Source organism: Colias croceus, chromosome 3 (assembly GCF_905220415.1).
Source record: "Colias croceus chromosome 3, ilColCroc2.1".
NCBI lineage: Eukaryota > Metazoa > Arthropoda > Insecta > Lepidoptera > Pieridae > Colias > Colias croceus.
In genome coordinates this window covers 12,901,590-12,917,827 of record NC_059539.1, presented here as the reverse complement: position 1 = coordinate 12,917,827, position 16,238 = coordinate 12,901,590, and the positions used below count along the sequence as shown (strand labels likewise).

Genomic DNA, 16,238 nt, shown 5'->3' with positions numbered 1-16,238 from the left:
AAATATTGAGAAGTTTGAAACTATCTATTCCGTACAGGGTAAAATATATATGTGTAATAATTACAATGATATATATGCCAATAATATATTGCGATGACAAAAATAAAAATGACGGTCTGAATGCTGCAGCTGGTACTGTCGTATTTGTGAAACGTGTCGAATAAATAAGTTTTTTCAAGCACTTTGCCCCCTACTACAAGTATGGAAAATATAATAATTTCCACATTTCCAAGGGCACATTTTATCAAATATTTTCCAAAAATCCAAATGCTATACCGTTTGGCGAAACAAAAATTTTCTGATTTTCGACTGTATGTATATCTGACGATGATTAACTGTGCAAAAAATTGCCTGGTACCTATAACAATAATAAATTTGGGGTAGTCTGAAATTATGTTTATAAAAATTACCGCTCATTTTTTTGTTATTTCTTGTTGTATTCAATTGTGTGATTCTATTTGTGTTAACAAACTACTTACTACGTACCTACAACGATAAGCGAGCAAACATCTTTATAATTTTTATTATTATTTCTCTGTAAGTGATTCAAATGTAATCTTTTTGAGAAATAAATGTCTTAAACCGTAATAATTATGGATATATTTTTTTTATTCAATTAACTCATTCGTCACACACATCACACACGACACACGTGACACATACATGTAGGCGTGAATGGTACCTAACTCATCTCAGTTCTCACAGTATAAAAAAAGTATTTAAAACCAGACAGCCACTAGGTTTTACTTGTAAAAAAATCAGAGCAAGCATAAAGACATGACTGACTAATAAAACATGAGCATCCAAAACTGTTCATTTTTATTAAATACTAGCTGCTTATTGAGTTTTTCTTTTTAATCCTAAATGCTCCTGTATGAATATCAAAATAAAAATATCCTAAGTTACTCCTTATAACATCAGCTATCTGTCAGTGAAATTCCCGTCAAAATCGGTCCGGCCGTTCCAGAAATTAGTCGGAACAAGATGTAAACAGACATAAATTGTAAAAATTATTATTTTGATATTTGTACCTCACACATCCATGCAAAAAGCGGTTATTTTAATATTAGAATTGTCTAATCGATGAAATGACAAAACTTATCAGGAATACCTAATACAATTTATTTTGTGTGCCTCGCATCCTAAATTCTGGCCAAATAATAAACCTAAGTTCTGTGTTTTCCGTGTCATTGAAAACATATAGGCAGGTCTTCTTTAATAATTTTTACTGCTATCTATAATAAAACCAATAGGTAATAAAGTTAATAGAATCAGAATGGTGTTGTCTCATTTCGTTACGTTTTTTCAAATTATAATAATTAATGTGGATAGTCAGAAAAACATTTGTTATGTTTGCAATTTTTAAAACATGTGTTGTTGCATTGGTACACACTACACAGTATTGGCACTTTATTGGAAAATGAATAAGAAATAGGTGAAGTACGAGACGGACTCGATGAATTTACCACCCATCCAATTTACGATCGTGCAGCTAAACGATGCTTTATTTTCTTGTCATGGTTTATGAGATTTATCGCCTGGTGAGACAGACGAAACTGGCGACAACGAGCAAACGACCGGACTCAGTGGCGTGCCATGACTGAGGCCTATGTCCAGCAGTGGACGAGCGTAGGCTGACAGTGATGATGATGATGATGATGAGACAGACGAATTGCGAAATATGGTTTCCTTAGTGTGTGATAGGGTGGTTTAACTAATTAAAAATAATTTGTCAAATCAAATGCACTTGATGCATGCGTCAATTTGAAAGTGTAATAATATTTGTGTGTCTTTTACGGTACATTTTATTCTAACACTGATAACGAGTGTCCGTTTACACTAATAGATCACGAAAAAATTTTATGAATTTCGATAGAATGCGGGCGATGCCGCGTGCAACAGCTCATAAATTTTATAAGGTGGTGAAATAAAACAAAATGTAAATTAAATAATTTATTAATTATCTCAATTATAAATAATCATTTATTAGCAGTCGAGTATTGTTAAACTAAATAATAACTTGTTGGTAATCACATCTTACAATATTATCGTATTTCTATTATCACAATAATTACTTTAATTAAAACATAAATCAACGTTAAGGCCGGTTCACACATGAGCAAAGTCAGGGTATTTGTACAGTAGAGATTAAGCTAGACTCAACACAATCTAAATACTACCCTTGAAAAATTATGTGAACCGATTATTATAATTTAAAATCAACGATTAAAATAACTAAAACATTTGTCTGAAATAATTAGCTACATAGTTACAATCAATAAATTAAGAATCAAATTATTAATAATTTCCATTCAAACACGGTACATACCGGCGATAGAGCATCATTTGCTTATTATAAATAAAACCTTAAACGTACAGAGATCTCTCAATTGCCGTATCTTAAAATACATCGATAGTCAAATCGAAACAATTATGCATAATTTACTAAAATTAATTGTAACAATCATTCGGTTGAAATAAGAATTATGGGACACAACAAGTGATCTTATGAAATTAAACATAGATTTAGAATAAAACAACGGATTGGGAAATTAAAATGAGATTACAAGAATAACAATTATTATGTAAAATTATTGAAGAATTTATATAAAATAATATTAAACGATGGTAAAGTAATGTGCGATGTGCGCGTTGTCAGTGCGGAAGTCATCTGTTGGCTCGGCGGTCTCTTCCACTAGTGTGAGGGAGTCCATCGAGTCGCTTGATGTTACTGTTTCCTGTGAATATAACATTATAGATGTATAATTAAATTGATTGTATTTATTTACTAAGGACATCCATTTAAAGTATTCAAGATATTTTCCTTTTCGGCAAAAATTAAGAAGATTCCACAGTATATCATGTATGAAGAGGTAATTGTAATCAGTTCTTACAATTATTTTTTTGAGTCCATCCAAATAAAATTATTTTTAAGGAACTTTAAAATAAATGTAATAATTATGTGTACTTACCACAACGTCTCCGTCGAACGTATTCACTTCCACCGGTATTGTCTGTCCGTCTTGTGTAACTATCTGTAAGAAAAGCAAAAATAGTGTGAGTTTTGTGCACGAGCTAAAGCATACATTTTAGTGTAAGAGAATCATTTCTAACGTACAATTTATCAATATTATTAAAACATAAAAAATCGGATGTGTTTTATTGATCGTTCCAGATTAGTTAATTTTTTGTTTATAATTTTAATGTGTAAAGGGAACAAGATTAAAAAACTGTATTTCTCGGTTCAATAACATTTGACAATATACATTTATTTTACTTCGTTTGCTGTACACGCGACATCCCAATAGTTTCAAGTAACCAAAAGAACACATAGTAGTGCAGTTACCTGTAACGTTTCTCCATCGAGTGAGGTGACAGCAAGCAGGGTGCCGTCTTGCATGCGGAACTGGATGGGTGCCCGACCGGCCACTGCCTCATCATCATCATCTATGGTGATGTGCTGCTGTGGCTCTTGGATCACCTCCACCTGAGTACAGACAATACAGTTACATTATTAATCTGAATAGTTTTGACTGACAGGGTCAGTGTTATCAGCGATAAACTGACTATGTATATAAATAAATTCATATTGTCATTATGAATGGGTAGATGATCAAAAATTGTCGTTATTTTAAATAACCAACACATACTATCATATCATGAACATATTTCATAACTACATTAAATTTATAATCACATCCTTTACATAAAACTTTCCGATCCAGATGAGTAAATCTATTAAAAAGGTTGTAATAAACATGTATACGCACATGGTGTTGCACGATATCGTGCAATTGCACATGCGGCGGCGACGCGAGCTGCAGGTGCTGCTCCTGCGGCACGTGCTGCACTTGCGGCACCTGCTGCATGTTGAGCACGTGCGGCTCCTGTTGCATGAGCGGCGTGTGCTGCTCCTGCTGCTCGTGCGGCGTGTGCTGCACGTGCAGCGGCGAGCGGGCCGGGAACAGCTGGCACGTGCTCACCACGTTGTCTTCGTCTATGCTCACCGCCTGCAAAACAAGATAGCAAGCCATGTAAGTAAATAAATATCCGTAAAAATATAAAAATATTCTAGAATTTAGCACAAAGGCGATTAAATGAAGCTGCTTAATCTTTTTATTCAATATTTTGACATTTATTTTATTCTGCTCCTAATTGTACAACGTCCAAAACACTATTAAAATTTAAATCTATACAAATAAACGTCACATGCATACCTGGTGCGCATCAATAATCCGGAAGGCGGGCGAATCAGCGCTGTCGACATCATACGCGACATATATGACTTCATCCCCATCCCCGTCCTCGTCCGCTTCCCCGGCGGGCTGCAGCTGTAGGGGCTGCAGGGGTTGCAGGGGCTGCAGGGGTTGCGGGGAGCCGCACAGGTGCCGCAGCTGCTCGGGGGTGAGAGTCACTTCTATTGCCGGGGACTGTACGCGGTCACTTACAAGCAGGCTCATCTGTTTTGGGCCCTGGAAATTATTTAAATGGGAAATTCGTGCTTGTGTGGAACTAGTCACTATATGGCTTATTTCGCGCACTTTGAGTTTAATAAGTAGTGATATTTGGAAGAAAAGTAGAGTGGTTCATTCTTTATAAATTGAATTGAAAAACGATAAGTGTATGAAGAAATTTATTTTTTACTTTAATAACAAAAAAAAAAATACATTTATACTCGAAATTCTCTATTTTAATAGCGCTTACCTTATCAGTATGGCCGTGATCGTTGTCGATGACGAGCTGTATGTGTTCCCCGCTAAGCGTTGACTCGTCACACGTTTCTGGCGTCGCCGACATGTTGCGGTTCAACCTGCACACAAAAATAATGTTTGATTATTTCGAAATACCAATCTTTAACTACTTAAAAGTACAATTTTAATAGTTGATGATTAATTTTGTAAGTTCAGTGGGCTTATATCGTTATCAAAAAATTGTACAAATAATTTTAAACGTAGTTTAAAGCAGTAAAAAGCACGCTAAACCCACTTGCTATGGTGTCGGCGCGCGTGCAGGCGGTGCTGCGAGGAGGTGGTGAAGCGGCGCGGGCAGAGCGCGCACAGGAACGGCTTCTCGCCCGTGTGGATGCGCTCGTGCTCCGACAGGTTGCCCTTCTGCGTGAAGCTCTTGCCGCACGACTTGCACGAGAACGGCTTCACACCTGACGCACACACATTCAAAAAAAAAAAAAATATTAAGTGTAGGGCGCAAAAGATGAACAAATCATTGATAAAGCTTTCGACTTAATGTCTTATACAAATTATGCCCCGTAAGAAAGTAACAAATAAATTTTAAAATGAATGCATGCGATAAAATTATTTTTAAATATCAAAAGAACAATAGTAATGTTGACAACTATTAAGATTTATATGATAATTAATAAAACTAGTGTGCATTTACACCAAGTGAAGTTACTCAAGGATCCGTTCTACGACCGATGCTTTTCTTTACACTTTCCTTTGTTATTTTATGAAAATCATACCAGTATGCCATCGCATGTGGAGCGTGAGACTGGTCTTGTGCGAGAACTTGTGCCTGCAAATGTCGCAGGAGTACTTCTTAACACCGGAGTGCAGTAACTGGTGATTGCACAGATTGGCCTTCGTCTTAAATGTCGAATCACATAGCTGCAAAATAAATGCAAACAATTAACCATTATAATTAAATGTTTTCGAATTTCGATGTTGAAAACGAATGCATATTAAATTATTGAAAATATTGTGTGTGTTTTAATTATTGAAGTATACTTTTGGTCTATATCAAAATATTAGGCATTTTTAATTGTATTTCAGCCTTGATTAGAACCAAAAAAAAATAGAAATAATATCGATTAACAGATGAATAATGGCCATGGATGGATATGTCAGCCTTGCACCAATAAAAATTAATAAATTAGTCAACCATAAATTATTTGTATGGGATCAGATCGTACCGTGTGTGAAAATTGTCCTTAAATATTTATTTTGTGTGTATGTATCACCTTGCACCGGAACGGCCGGTCCTTGGTGTGCACGAGCTGGTGCCGGCGCAGCAGCTGGCGGTGCCGGAAGTGCTTCCCGCACGAGCCGCACACGAACCGCTGCATCGCGTGCACGGACTGCTTGTGGTACACCACCGATGACGGGTGGTTCAGGATCTGCACAACAATAGGAGAATAAGATAAAAGCCAACATGACAATAAATGCAGAGATGAGATTTCGATTGTGAGAGTTTTTAGCACGAATTCGGCAAGGTACAACGGGAAAAGCATCACGCTATGGAATTTGTTCTGAAAAAGAACTCACGATGAGGCGGGGAGTTAGGCTCTACTTGTTACTATGTTTTTCCTTCTTCATCTCTCTTAAATTCATAAGCAGTGGAGATTACTTAACATAAAGTAAATCACCAGCATAAAAAGAAATCATCTCAGGAGGCTCGTAAATGATCCAATTCAAATTATTTTTTTCTTTCATTCCGAATACCGTCACGTTACGGAGTAAAGCGACGATTTTGGTATCTTCGAATGTTGCCAAAGAAGTATCACTTCTGACACGTGTGCTCGGCACACATGCTCTATTTTTTGTAGCCAGTAAGCAAATAAAATGCTTTTGTCAGGATGTTCCGTCGAGGTTTTGTCGATGCGTATGTTTTGGCAATTTCATAACTGTTTGTATTCTGTTTATGTTGCACACGTACGGACGCATACCTTGCACACGTACGGACGCATACCTTGCACACGTATTAGCTAGTTCAATAAAGAAACGAATCTTCAATGGCGGCCAAAGCTGACTTTGACAGATGGTAGGATCAGCAAAAAAGAAAATAAAAATAACGTAAATTGATAATTATTTTAAATTGTTTGTTGACAAACTTTTTTGTTATTGTATTTGTGTATTTATATGAATTATCATATTTACGTATACAGAATGTAATAAAATCCCCATAATACTTGTAATAAGCCCATAAAACTGAACAACTTTTCCCAAAGAACATATTTTGTAAAATTCCAATAAAACATTATTTACTTTCGCAAATGCAGTATTGTCATTGTAAATTAATGATAAAAACTATTATAGGGAAAATCAAGTACATTTTAGTGATTTTATTTTTCCCTTTTTTTTTGCATACCGTACGGCCGTGTGTGAGCGAGAGGGAATGATAAGCGCCGCCATTGAAGATTCGTTTCTTTATTGAACTAGCTAATACGGACGCATACCTTGCCACACAGATCGCACGCGTACCCGCGCCGGCCGCGCCTGCGCCGGTGCGCGAGCGCGTGCAGCGCCAGCGAGCGCGGGTACGGGAACGTGGCGCCGCACTCCTTGCACACGTACGGACGCATACCTTGCCACACAGATCGCACGCGTACCCGCGCCGGCCGCGCCTGCGCCGGTGCGCGAGCGCGTGCAGCGCCAGCGAGCGCGGGTACGGGAACGTGGCGCCGCACTCCTTGCACACGTACGGACGCATACCTTGCCACACAGATCGCACGCGTACCCGCGCCGGCCGCGCCTGCGCCGGTGCGCGAGCGCGTGCAGCGCCAGCGAGCGCGGGTACGGGAACGTGGCGCCGCACTCCTTGCACACGTACGGACGCATACCTTGCCACACAGATCGCACGCGTACCCGCGCCGGCCGCGCCTGCGCCGGTGCGCGAGCGCGTGCAGCGCCAGCGAGCGCGGGTACGGGAACGTGGCGCCGCACTCCTTGCACACGTACGGACGCATACCTTGCCACACAGATCGCACGCGTACCCGCGCCGGCCGCGCCTGCGCCGGTGCGCGAGCGCGTGCAGCGCCAGCGAGCGCGGGTACGGGAACGTGGCGCCGCACTCCTTGCACACGTACGGACGCATACCTTGCCACACAGATCGCACGCGTACCCGCGCCGGCCGCGCCTGCGCCGGTGCGCGAGCGCGTGCAGCGCCAGCGAGCGCGGGTACGGGAACGTGGCGCCGCACTCCTTGCACACGTACGGACGCATACCTTGCCACACAGATCGCACGCGTACCCGCGCCGGCCGCGCCTGCGCCGGTGCGCGAGCGCGTGCAGCGCCAGCGAGCGCGGGTACGGGAACGTGGCGCCGCACTCCTTGCACACGTACGGACGCTCGCCGAAGTGTACCGCCTGCAATCATTACATAAATTAACACACGGGTTCATTAACGAATCAAATAACAACACATGACCCATACAAAAATTTGTAATAGAATCTAACTGAGAAATTTACATTTATGGCATAGGTCAAATATTCACACACTAGCCAATTCAAATGCTTGGTAGTGTGGCCGTAGCATTATGCGATCCTACTACAATTAATAGAAACATCATTATCCGTTGTGTCAAATATTATAAAAAAGACGTGTGACACTCGGGGACTGCCGCGGTAAAGCTATTGCATGCTATGCCTTCAAGCCACACCTCCGCCCGTCGGAGTGAGGAGCGTGAGGTTTTTTCGTTACGGAATTTCTGGATTCGGTCCCCGCGCTCAAGGCCCGCGATAGAAGCTATGCAATAGCTTAAAAAAAGAATATAATTATTAAACCTTTTTGCATTACAGAAACGATTTATTTTGCCTGCCTGTCACATCATAATTAAACATTATTGCTTAGTTTAATTTCAATTTATTGAAATTAACATCAATGACGCCACAATACTAAATCGATTATATTCTTAGTTAAATCATTAGAGGAACACAAACAACTTACAACACTCAGACACCAACCTTAATATGCAGCGACTTGCTCTGTCGCGTGCTGAACAGTTTGTCACAGTATTTACACTTGAGCTTCTTCTTGCCGCTCGCCTCCACGGTTTCCTCACTGTCCACGTCCAACGGATCGCTGGGCACTGTATCTAAACATTACGTTTTTTTATTATTTACTCTGGATTTTTTTTTGCTTTTTGTAAGTACTTCGCTCTGTCCATATCTGAGGTATTTTTGTGGATTGATTGTCATCATTTTAAGACAAAAAAATCGACTACCTTAAATTAAAATGCGGCCACAAAGGTGCCAAAAACTTGCGAATACAAAAAAATAGGTTCAACCGAATGTCCTGAGGTACAAACACAACTACAAAAAAAAGGTTGAATAGAGGAAATCCTTTTTTGAAGTTGGTTGAAAAATGGTATTTTATTTTTGAAAATAGGAGATTTTTTTGTTTATTGATCGTAATTTGAACGATTTTATTAAAATATTATACAGTACATCATGAAATTGAATGTTAATCTCTACAAAAATATATTGATAGTTATAAAATTACTTACCACCAACGATTTTACCATCGCTGTTAACATTCGTGTCACTAGTTTCTGTTGTATTATTCTGTATTTTAAAATCTACATTATTGGCAGGTATTTGCTGTTCTTCAAACGTCTTTGGTGTCTCAGCTTGTTCAGTTTCTACCTCCACTTCAATTGTGGTGCAATTTTCACCATTGTTCTATAAAAATACAATAATTATATCATGAGATGCCTTCTAAATAATTTAAGAGACATTTTATACTAATACATTTATCTAATACATATAATATCGATGTTGATATTTGATTTTTGTGATTTATTTTTCTATATTCATTAAGTTCAATATATTTTTATCTCCTAAATAATAACGGCGACATAACAAAGCAATGTTTACCGAGTCAGCCAGTTACTCTAATGTTATTGTCAGTACCTGCTGTAAGTGCGGCAGGTGCGGTTTGAGCGGCCTGTGCTTGTGCAGCGGCCGGTGCGGGTGGTGCGCCGCCAGGTGCGACATGTAGCGGCCCTCCGACCAGAACTCCAGCCCGCAGATCGGACACTGTGATTTGTTCGGCTGGTGCTTCGCTGATGAAGGCAGAATATTAATTCTTATAATTATTTTCAAGTTTATTGATTAAAATTACAATTACTTGCTTTGCAGTGCAAATGAAATAAATTAATGAGAATAACTTTGAATGACTATTACAAAATTGAAAAAAAAAAAAAAAAAAATGTATTGTCGTATTCTTTCCATGACATAAAAATAAACAGTTTTATAGATATGGATACAAGAATTTTCTAAATCATTTAAATAATTCTAAGCATTAAAAAAGATATCAACAGCTATCAATAACATTATGTTGCATATAATTTTTCTAAATGTAAAAAGTCTTGAAAAATATAGTGACAAACCTCCTTTAGGTCTGCCTCTCCCTTTTCCCTTCACAATGACAACAGGTTCTCCAGAAGTAGCGACATGGCCGATGATCTCTGCCTCTTTAGCTACACCTTTGTTCTTCATCGCAAACTCTTTCTTCACTACTGAATCATGATCCTCTTTATCAATTACTCCTTCTTCCATAAATATCTTTTCCAATTCCTTACCCTGAAAATTATAATGAATGTTATGATAAAAATGTATAAAAAATTATTAATCAATACACACTATTTATCTCATTTGTAAGCGTGTTAATGTATCTCTGCTATTAACTATGTGATATATTATTGAATGAGTTATTACTTGGACAGCCTCTCTAAATCTGGTTGGAGTTTTTCTCCTCCTCTTGCCAGTAGTTTCATCTTCATTTACTTTGTTTTCTGCCCTGTTTTTTGCCTCTTGTTCCTTAGCCGCAGCAGCTGCGGCTGCCTCGAGAGCCAGCTCTTCAGGAGTTTTAGGTTTCTTTGAGGGTCTACCTCGTTTTCTTTTTGGTTTCTCCAAACCTGCCACTTGCAAACTAATGGGATGTTCAACATGGTACACTCCATCACTAGTATTTACTGAAAAAGGTGAAATTTAATGCCAAAATAGTTACAAGAGTGTAAATAAATGATTAAACTAATCATATAAATTGAATAGAAAACATTTTGTCAATACATTATTGGATCGTTGCTGGAGTGGCTATTACAGAAATACTACTACTCACTTTCGTATACAATTTTTTCAGCAATAACATCTGATTCAGTTACAGTGTTCAAAACATTTTTCTTATATTCATTTTCTCTTTGGTGAAGGTCACGGATTATTTTCTGTAAAAGGTAGATTAATACGTGATTTTTTTTGTAATATTTTTAAAATCATATCGTATGAAATGAAAGATATATTATAGTAGCTTGTAGTAGGTATATACCTACCTGTCCATTAATGATAAGATTGAAAAATTCTACAGTCGCTTCTAGCTGGATTGTACAACCTGGACAGATAGTACGAGGAAGTTGTCCATCATCGGATACCTAAAAATAATGTCCAATTTACAAAAAGACTGGAGAAAATGGAAATGTCAAATAGTGCCGCGCGAAATAGGGAAAGAAACTATTGACTCCCGTTATTAAGAATGAATTTTATAAAGCTTTGTATGTGCACTTAACACTCATTGAAATATTTTTTTGTATTAATTTTATTTCATTGCTATTTTTAGATTGTTCACTGATTGCTATTTATATGATGTACTAAAAAAAATAAGACATGATAATGTTCAGATTGTCAGCCATCTTTGTACATTTTAAAGTCAAAACAATTACGAATTAATGAAAAAAGTCTTTACCTTAATTGGTAAATAGGTATTAACGATTTCACTTAAGTTTTGATTATTTTCTTCATGTGTGTATAGTAAAGTTCCATTATCATTTTCTTCACCACATAATCTACAAACTGTAGAATTATATAGGAACACTTCCATCATTATGAAGACACTCAATTCTATAATGGCTCCCTCTACTTCCTTTTTACTAAGGTTATGTTTTTGTCAAATGTCAACTAATGTCATTTATTGTCACATAATGTTTTATTGCCAGATCATGGCATTATTAAAATAACTAGTTAAAATGAAGTCTGTTGTAGAAGTAACTATTTTATTATAATTTCCTAAAGCACACAAATAATTTTACTAGAATTACGATTTACACGGAGAAAGAACAAACTTACCCAAAGTTTATCTTATAGCCAGTCGCGCATATCGTAGAAGGAAGAGTTTATCTTAAAGTCCGCGCATATCGTTTAAATTATAGGAAAATAAAGTTATCAAAATCTAAAACAAAAACAGGACTAAAATTAAAGAATAATATGATTATTAAATAACGTCACATGGAGAACAAACGTTTCTTAACGCTTTGTTTACTTTCGGAAATGCATATAAAAATCTGAACATTTTCATACTGAAGTGTGAATTAAGCACAAAGTTGGATAACTACAATATTGCATTAGTGAGAAAATAAGCGTGCTCGGAACCTCTTATCACAGATCTAGTACAACAAGATCTAAGCTCGGAACTCTTTGTTTATTCTTCAAGAACCGACTAGAAATGAAATTTGACAGATGACAGAATTTTAAATGAAAAGTTAGGGCTGGCAACATTGGCTAATGGCTTTAGCTCTTTTCGTATTTTTGTCAGCCCTTTCCGGTTTAGTTCCCGGGGCTAGTAGCCGTAGTTTCGGTTTTAATTATTTTTTAATCGCCCTTAATCCATCAAAATGAAGATCTATAAGGATATTATCACCGGTAATTTGATTCTGTGATTAAATAAGTGTTGGTTTCTGTGAATATTTTAACTTTCCAAATTAAAATTCGTGATTTTGACATTTGTTCACAAATGATGTATCATCATTTTTTCTGCCTTTAATTGGTGCCACATAGACGATCACGGAGGCTATGAAGTCCATTAGGATGGGTCCAGTGTGCTTAAATTATTTATTATGTGTTTTTCAGGTGACGAGATGTTCTCGGACACTTACAAAATCAAATTAGTCGACGAAGTGATTTATGAAGTCACCGGCAAATTGGTTACCAGAACACAGGGTGAGCTCAAAATTGAGGGCTTCAACCCCTCTGCCGAAGAAGCGGACGAAGGAACCGACTCAGCTAGCGAAAGTGGAGTAGACGTTGTCCTTAACCACAGGCTGGTGGAGACATATGCCTTCGGTGACAAGAAATCTTACACATTATACCTTAAAGATTACATGAAAAAGTGAGTGCTTTGTGAATTGTCATCAGTGCTATGCCGAATTTAAAAAGTTAAAAGGATTGCAGTTCCATACAGTGCTTTTATTAGGTACCTATGTAGTTTAGACTTTCGATATTAAATTGTTATAATATTATGTTATGGTTCTAAGGGCCCATATAACATTTTTATCGCAATAGCGATTATATTTACATTGTAAAAGCTCTCTTTTAAATAATCAATTCACCTTATCAAAATATATTGTGTCAATGTCAAGTTTATCTGTAATTAGGTATTATCACTACCAGTAAGTACATAGTTACGAAAGTTGAAGATACTTGCAGTCTCATTCTCTTGGTAAATCTGAATTATTGAAAACCTATTTTATGCTGTTGGTAAATGGAGCTAAATAAAGAACCACATCTCATGTTATTATGTGACCATACAATGTTATTGAATTATATTTATAGTGATTCTTAATCAGATCTCTTGTGCATGATTTGGCCAATGATGCATATTATTTAAAACTAGTTTTTTTATATGCTGTAAATTTAACAATATCAGACATCAAAATTATCAATTTTCATCTTTTAAGGGTTCATGAATTTAATTTTGCTTGGTTTATTTAATAATATGCGAAATCCAAAAAAGATTATTTTATTTCTGGATTTATGATAAATTGCCTACAGCATCCTCTAATACTAGGGGATAATTCTTAATATTATCCTCTGGAGCATGAGATGCAAGAGTAAAGAGCTTTAAATGAAATAACATTCATTCTTGTGATGATTGTTAATGAAATGGAGCTAACAAATTCCACAATATGTATAATACAGATGTAATAAATTAATCAAAATTTTTTTGGGTAAATAAACTTATAATGTTCTGTTTCTATTTTCAGATTAGTATCAAAATTAGAAGAAAAATCCCCAGACCAAGTAGACATATTCAAAACCAACATGAACAAAGTAATGAAAGACATCCTCGGCAGGTTTAAGGAACTCCAGTTCTTCACAGGAGAGTCGATGGACTGCGACGGCATGGTTGCCATGTGTGAATACAGAGATATCGACGGAGTGGCCACACCTATCATGATGTTCTTCAAGCACGGTCTGGAGGAGGAGAAGTTCTAATTTTTTGTTATAAGTGATACTCAGCATATTCCAACTCCAACGCCTATATCTTTTTATTTATTTACAATCATGTCCGCACAGCTAAATTGAGCTTCGGCTACTCCCCATCACAAGGCTGAACTTTTGTAAAGAATAAATGTTGCATATTATTGTAATAAATGTAATTCAATGAACAAGGATGTGGCTTCTTATTTTCATTCTTAAGATAACAATATCATTATTTCTTGAATGGTAAAAGTAAAAGTTACAAATTAGGTCAGATAGTACTTTTTCTGTACCAAGAAACAGTTAATATACTTTCACTTATAAATTACTTTCATAAATCAATGGCCTGGTAAATACCATTTTGATACAAATCTTATATGTATATTATGTACTGTAAATCCGAAAGCTTAGCACAAGCGATGTAAAACATTTTATTGTCTTGTGTAAACACATTGCAGAATAAGGCATATTGATTCGTTATTGTCTAGATGTAAAACATCGAGTATATATGACCAAAATAAATAAATAATGATTCTGACGCATAAGCACACCTACATCGAATGTCGTATGACATAATTCAGTAGGTATTCTGCATTCGGCAATATGAATCCCCATCTTAAGTCATAACTGCAGTGTGTAAACCAAGTTCTAATCTATTCATTTATTGGCTTTACGACAAGGACATCTAACTTGGTTATTATGACTCATGCGTGTGCATACTGCATGTATGTGCATGAGATTTATCTGCAGTTCGCCAAGCTCAAGACAGCGAGAGACATTACACTTATGTCTCGTACTAGTTCAAAGATAAAAAGGTAGATGGCGCCTCTACAAAAATATTCAAGTATATCTACACTATAATAAAGAGGAAAACTTTGTTTGTTTGATTGTAATGAATAGGCTCATAAACTACTAGACCGATTTTGATGAAATTTGGCACATATAATCTTTAGACCCTGAGAAAGAACATAGGCTGCCTTTTATTGCGAAATATGTACCACGGGCAAAGCCGGGGCGGACCGCTAGTATTTTATAAATATCCTACTATTCTACTTATCCTACTTTCTATCATATCCTATCCTACTATATATTATAAATGCGAAAGTTTGTGAGGATGGATATGTATTATGTATGTATGTGTATGTTTGTTACTCTTTCACGCAAATACTAGCTGTACTGAACCGATTACAACGAAATTTAGCACACATATAGAGGGTAACTTGGATTAACACATAGGATAGGTTTTATCCCGGAAATCCCACGGGAACAGGAACTATGCGGGTTTTTCTTTGAAAACGCGGGCGAAGCCCCAGGCGGAAAGCTAGTCTATTCCATAAAACAAAATGTGATAAAACTGTAGAAGAGTTTCATTCTGTGCATTGAATAAAAAGATAAAAAATACCCCTTGTACAAATAAGTATTACAAGCTAAAAAAGGCTCCGTCTGTTTTACAGCTTTCAAACAAGAACTGCTGGTCGGATTTTGATGTATCTTTTTTATATTAGCTATTAGGTATCCCTCTCCAACATATTATAAGCTATAATTTATTTCGAAAGTTTAATTCATTTCTGTTCCAAATCAAGTCTATATAATATAAATAAAGTTTCTTTGTTTTATATTTTATGATTGTGATATGAAATTGGTTCTATTGTTCAATGGGCACAGGGCAACAGACAGCGACTTTCGCACTATTAGTAGGTATCATATTTTATCATCAGCTCACCCGTCGTGATCGGTAAACCAGATTTGAAGATAACCAGGAATCAAGAAACTATATTTTATATCTTAAATTGTAAGCCTTATGATATAGGTGTCGTGGTCATATCGTAGATTTGATCATTTCATGATATGAGTGGCCATTTCACGAAATGGTCGCATATCGTGAAATGGCCAATTTAGTTTGGCCACATCATGATGTGGTTTGGGCAGATCAATGATAAGAAATCGTTTCACGATATGACCAATTAACGCACGGTTTTTTCATGAAATGATCAAAATTATTTGATCATATCGTAAAATAGTTACATTAATCGATGGTAGAGGCGCTGCAAGTCTGTGTTTAGGTATGTGATAAGATGGCGGCCGCTGGCGAAATTAAATTATTCGCAGTTAAAAACTTCATAACTCGTTTAAATAACAATATACATATATTATGAAGAAAGTCATAGCAAAGAATTTACGACGAAGAGGTACGAGTACTATGGAAAATGTGGATATCTTATATGTATTTAAGAAAAAATGCGACTTAAATAAA

The 16,238-nt window shown here is 36.7% G+C and overlaps 2 protein-coding genes across 2 annotated transcripts; one reads left to right on the top strand and one right to left on the bottom strand.

The window, feature by feature from the left end:
• Positions 1 to 1,940: 1,940 nt before the first annotated feature.
• LOC123706309 (zinc finger and BTB domain-containing protein 24-like) lies at positions 1,941 to 11,613 on the bottom strand. The gene is made up of 18 exons (XM_045655505.1): positions 11,475 to 11,613; positions 11,065 to 11,163; positions 10,857 to 10,959; positions 10,454 to 10,710; positions 10,126 to 10,318; positions 9,647 to 9,798; positions 9,241 to 9,415; positions 8,699 to 8,829; positions 7,961 to 8,101; positions 5,978 to 6,133; positions 5,480 to 5,624; positions 4,987 to 5,158; positions 4,705 to 4,810; positions 4,218 to 4,472; positions 3,771 to 4,010; positions 3,347 to 3,487; positions 2,973 to 3,035; positions 1,941 to 2,738 (listed from the first exon to the last, which is right to left on the bottom strand). The coding sequence occupies exons 1-18, from the start codon at positions 11,610 to 11,612 to the stop codon at positions 2,619 to 2,621; spliced, it is 2,787 nt and encodes a 928-aa protein (XP_045511461.1). The 5' UTR covers position 11,613; the 3' UTR covers positions 1,941 to 2,618.
• Positions 11,614 to 12,280: 667 nt separating this feature from the next.
• On the top strand, positions 12,281 to 14,176 carry LOC123706306 (translationally-controlled tumor protein homolog). The gene is made up of 3 exons (XM_045655503.1): positions 12,281 to 12,427; positions 12,635 to 12,893; positions 13,768 to 14,176. The coding sequence occupies exons 1-3, from the start codon at positions 12,400 to 12,402 to the stop codon at positions 13,997 to 13,999; spliced, it is 519 nt and encodes a 172-aa protein (XP_045511459.1). The 5' UTR covers positions 12,281 to 12,399; the 3' UTR covers positions 14,000 to 14,176.
• The last annotated feature ends 2,062 nt before the right edge of the window (positions 14,177 to 16,238 follow it).

Bases quoted from the DNA above. Each gene is read 5' to 3' on its own strand.
- LOC123706309 (XM_045655505.1), bottom strand. From the start codon at position 11,612: ATGATGGAAGTGTTCCTATATAATTCTACAGTTTGTAGATTATGTGGT. The intron at 10,319-10,453 runs GTAATAACTCAT...TATAATTTTCAG, and splicing joins GATTTAGAGAGGCTGTCCAA to GGTAAGGAATTGGAAAAGAT. The intron at 3,036-3,346 runs GTAACTGCACTA...CTTTTCTTACAG, and splicing joins TCGATGGAGAAACGTTACAG to ATAGTTACACAAGACGGACA.
- LOC123706306 (XM_045655503.1), top strand. From the start codon at position 12,400: ATGAAGATCTATAAGGATATTATCACCG. The intron at 12,428-12,634 runs GTAATTTGATTC...TGTGTTTTTCAG, and splicing joins CTATAAGGATATTATCACCG to GTGACGAGATGTTCTCGGAC. The intron at 12,894-13,767 runs GTGAGTGCTTTG...TTCTATTTTCAG, and splicing joins CTTAAAGATTACATGAAAAA to ATTAGTATCAAAATTAGAAG.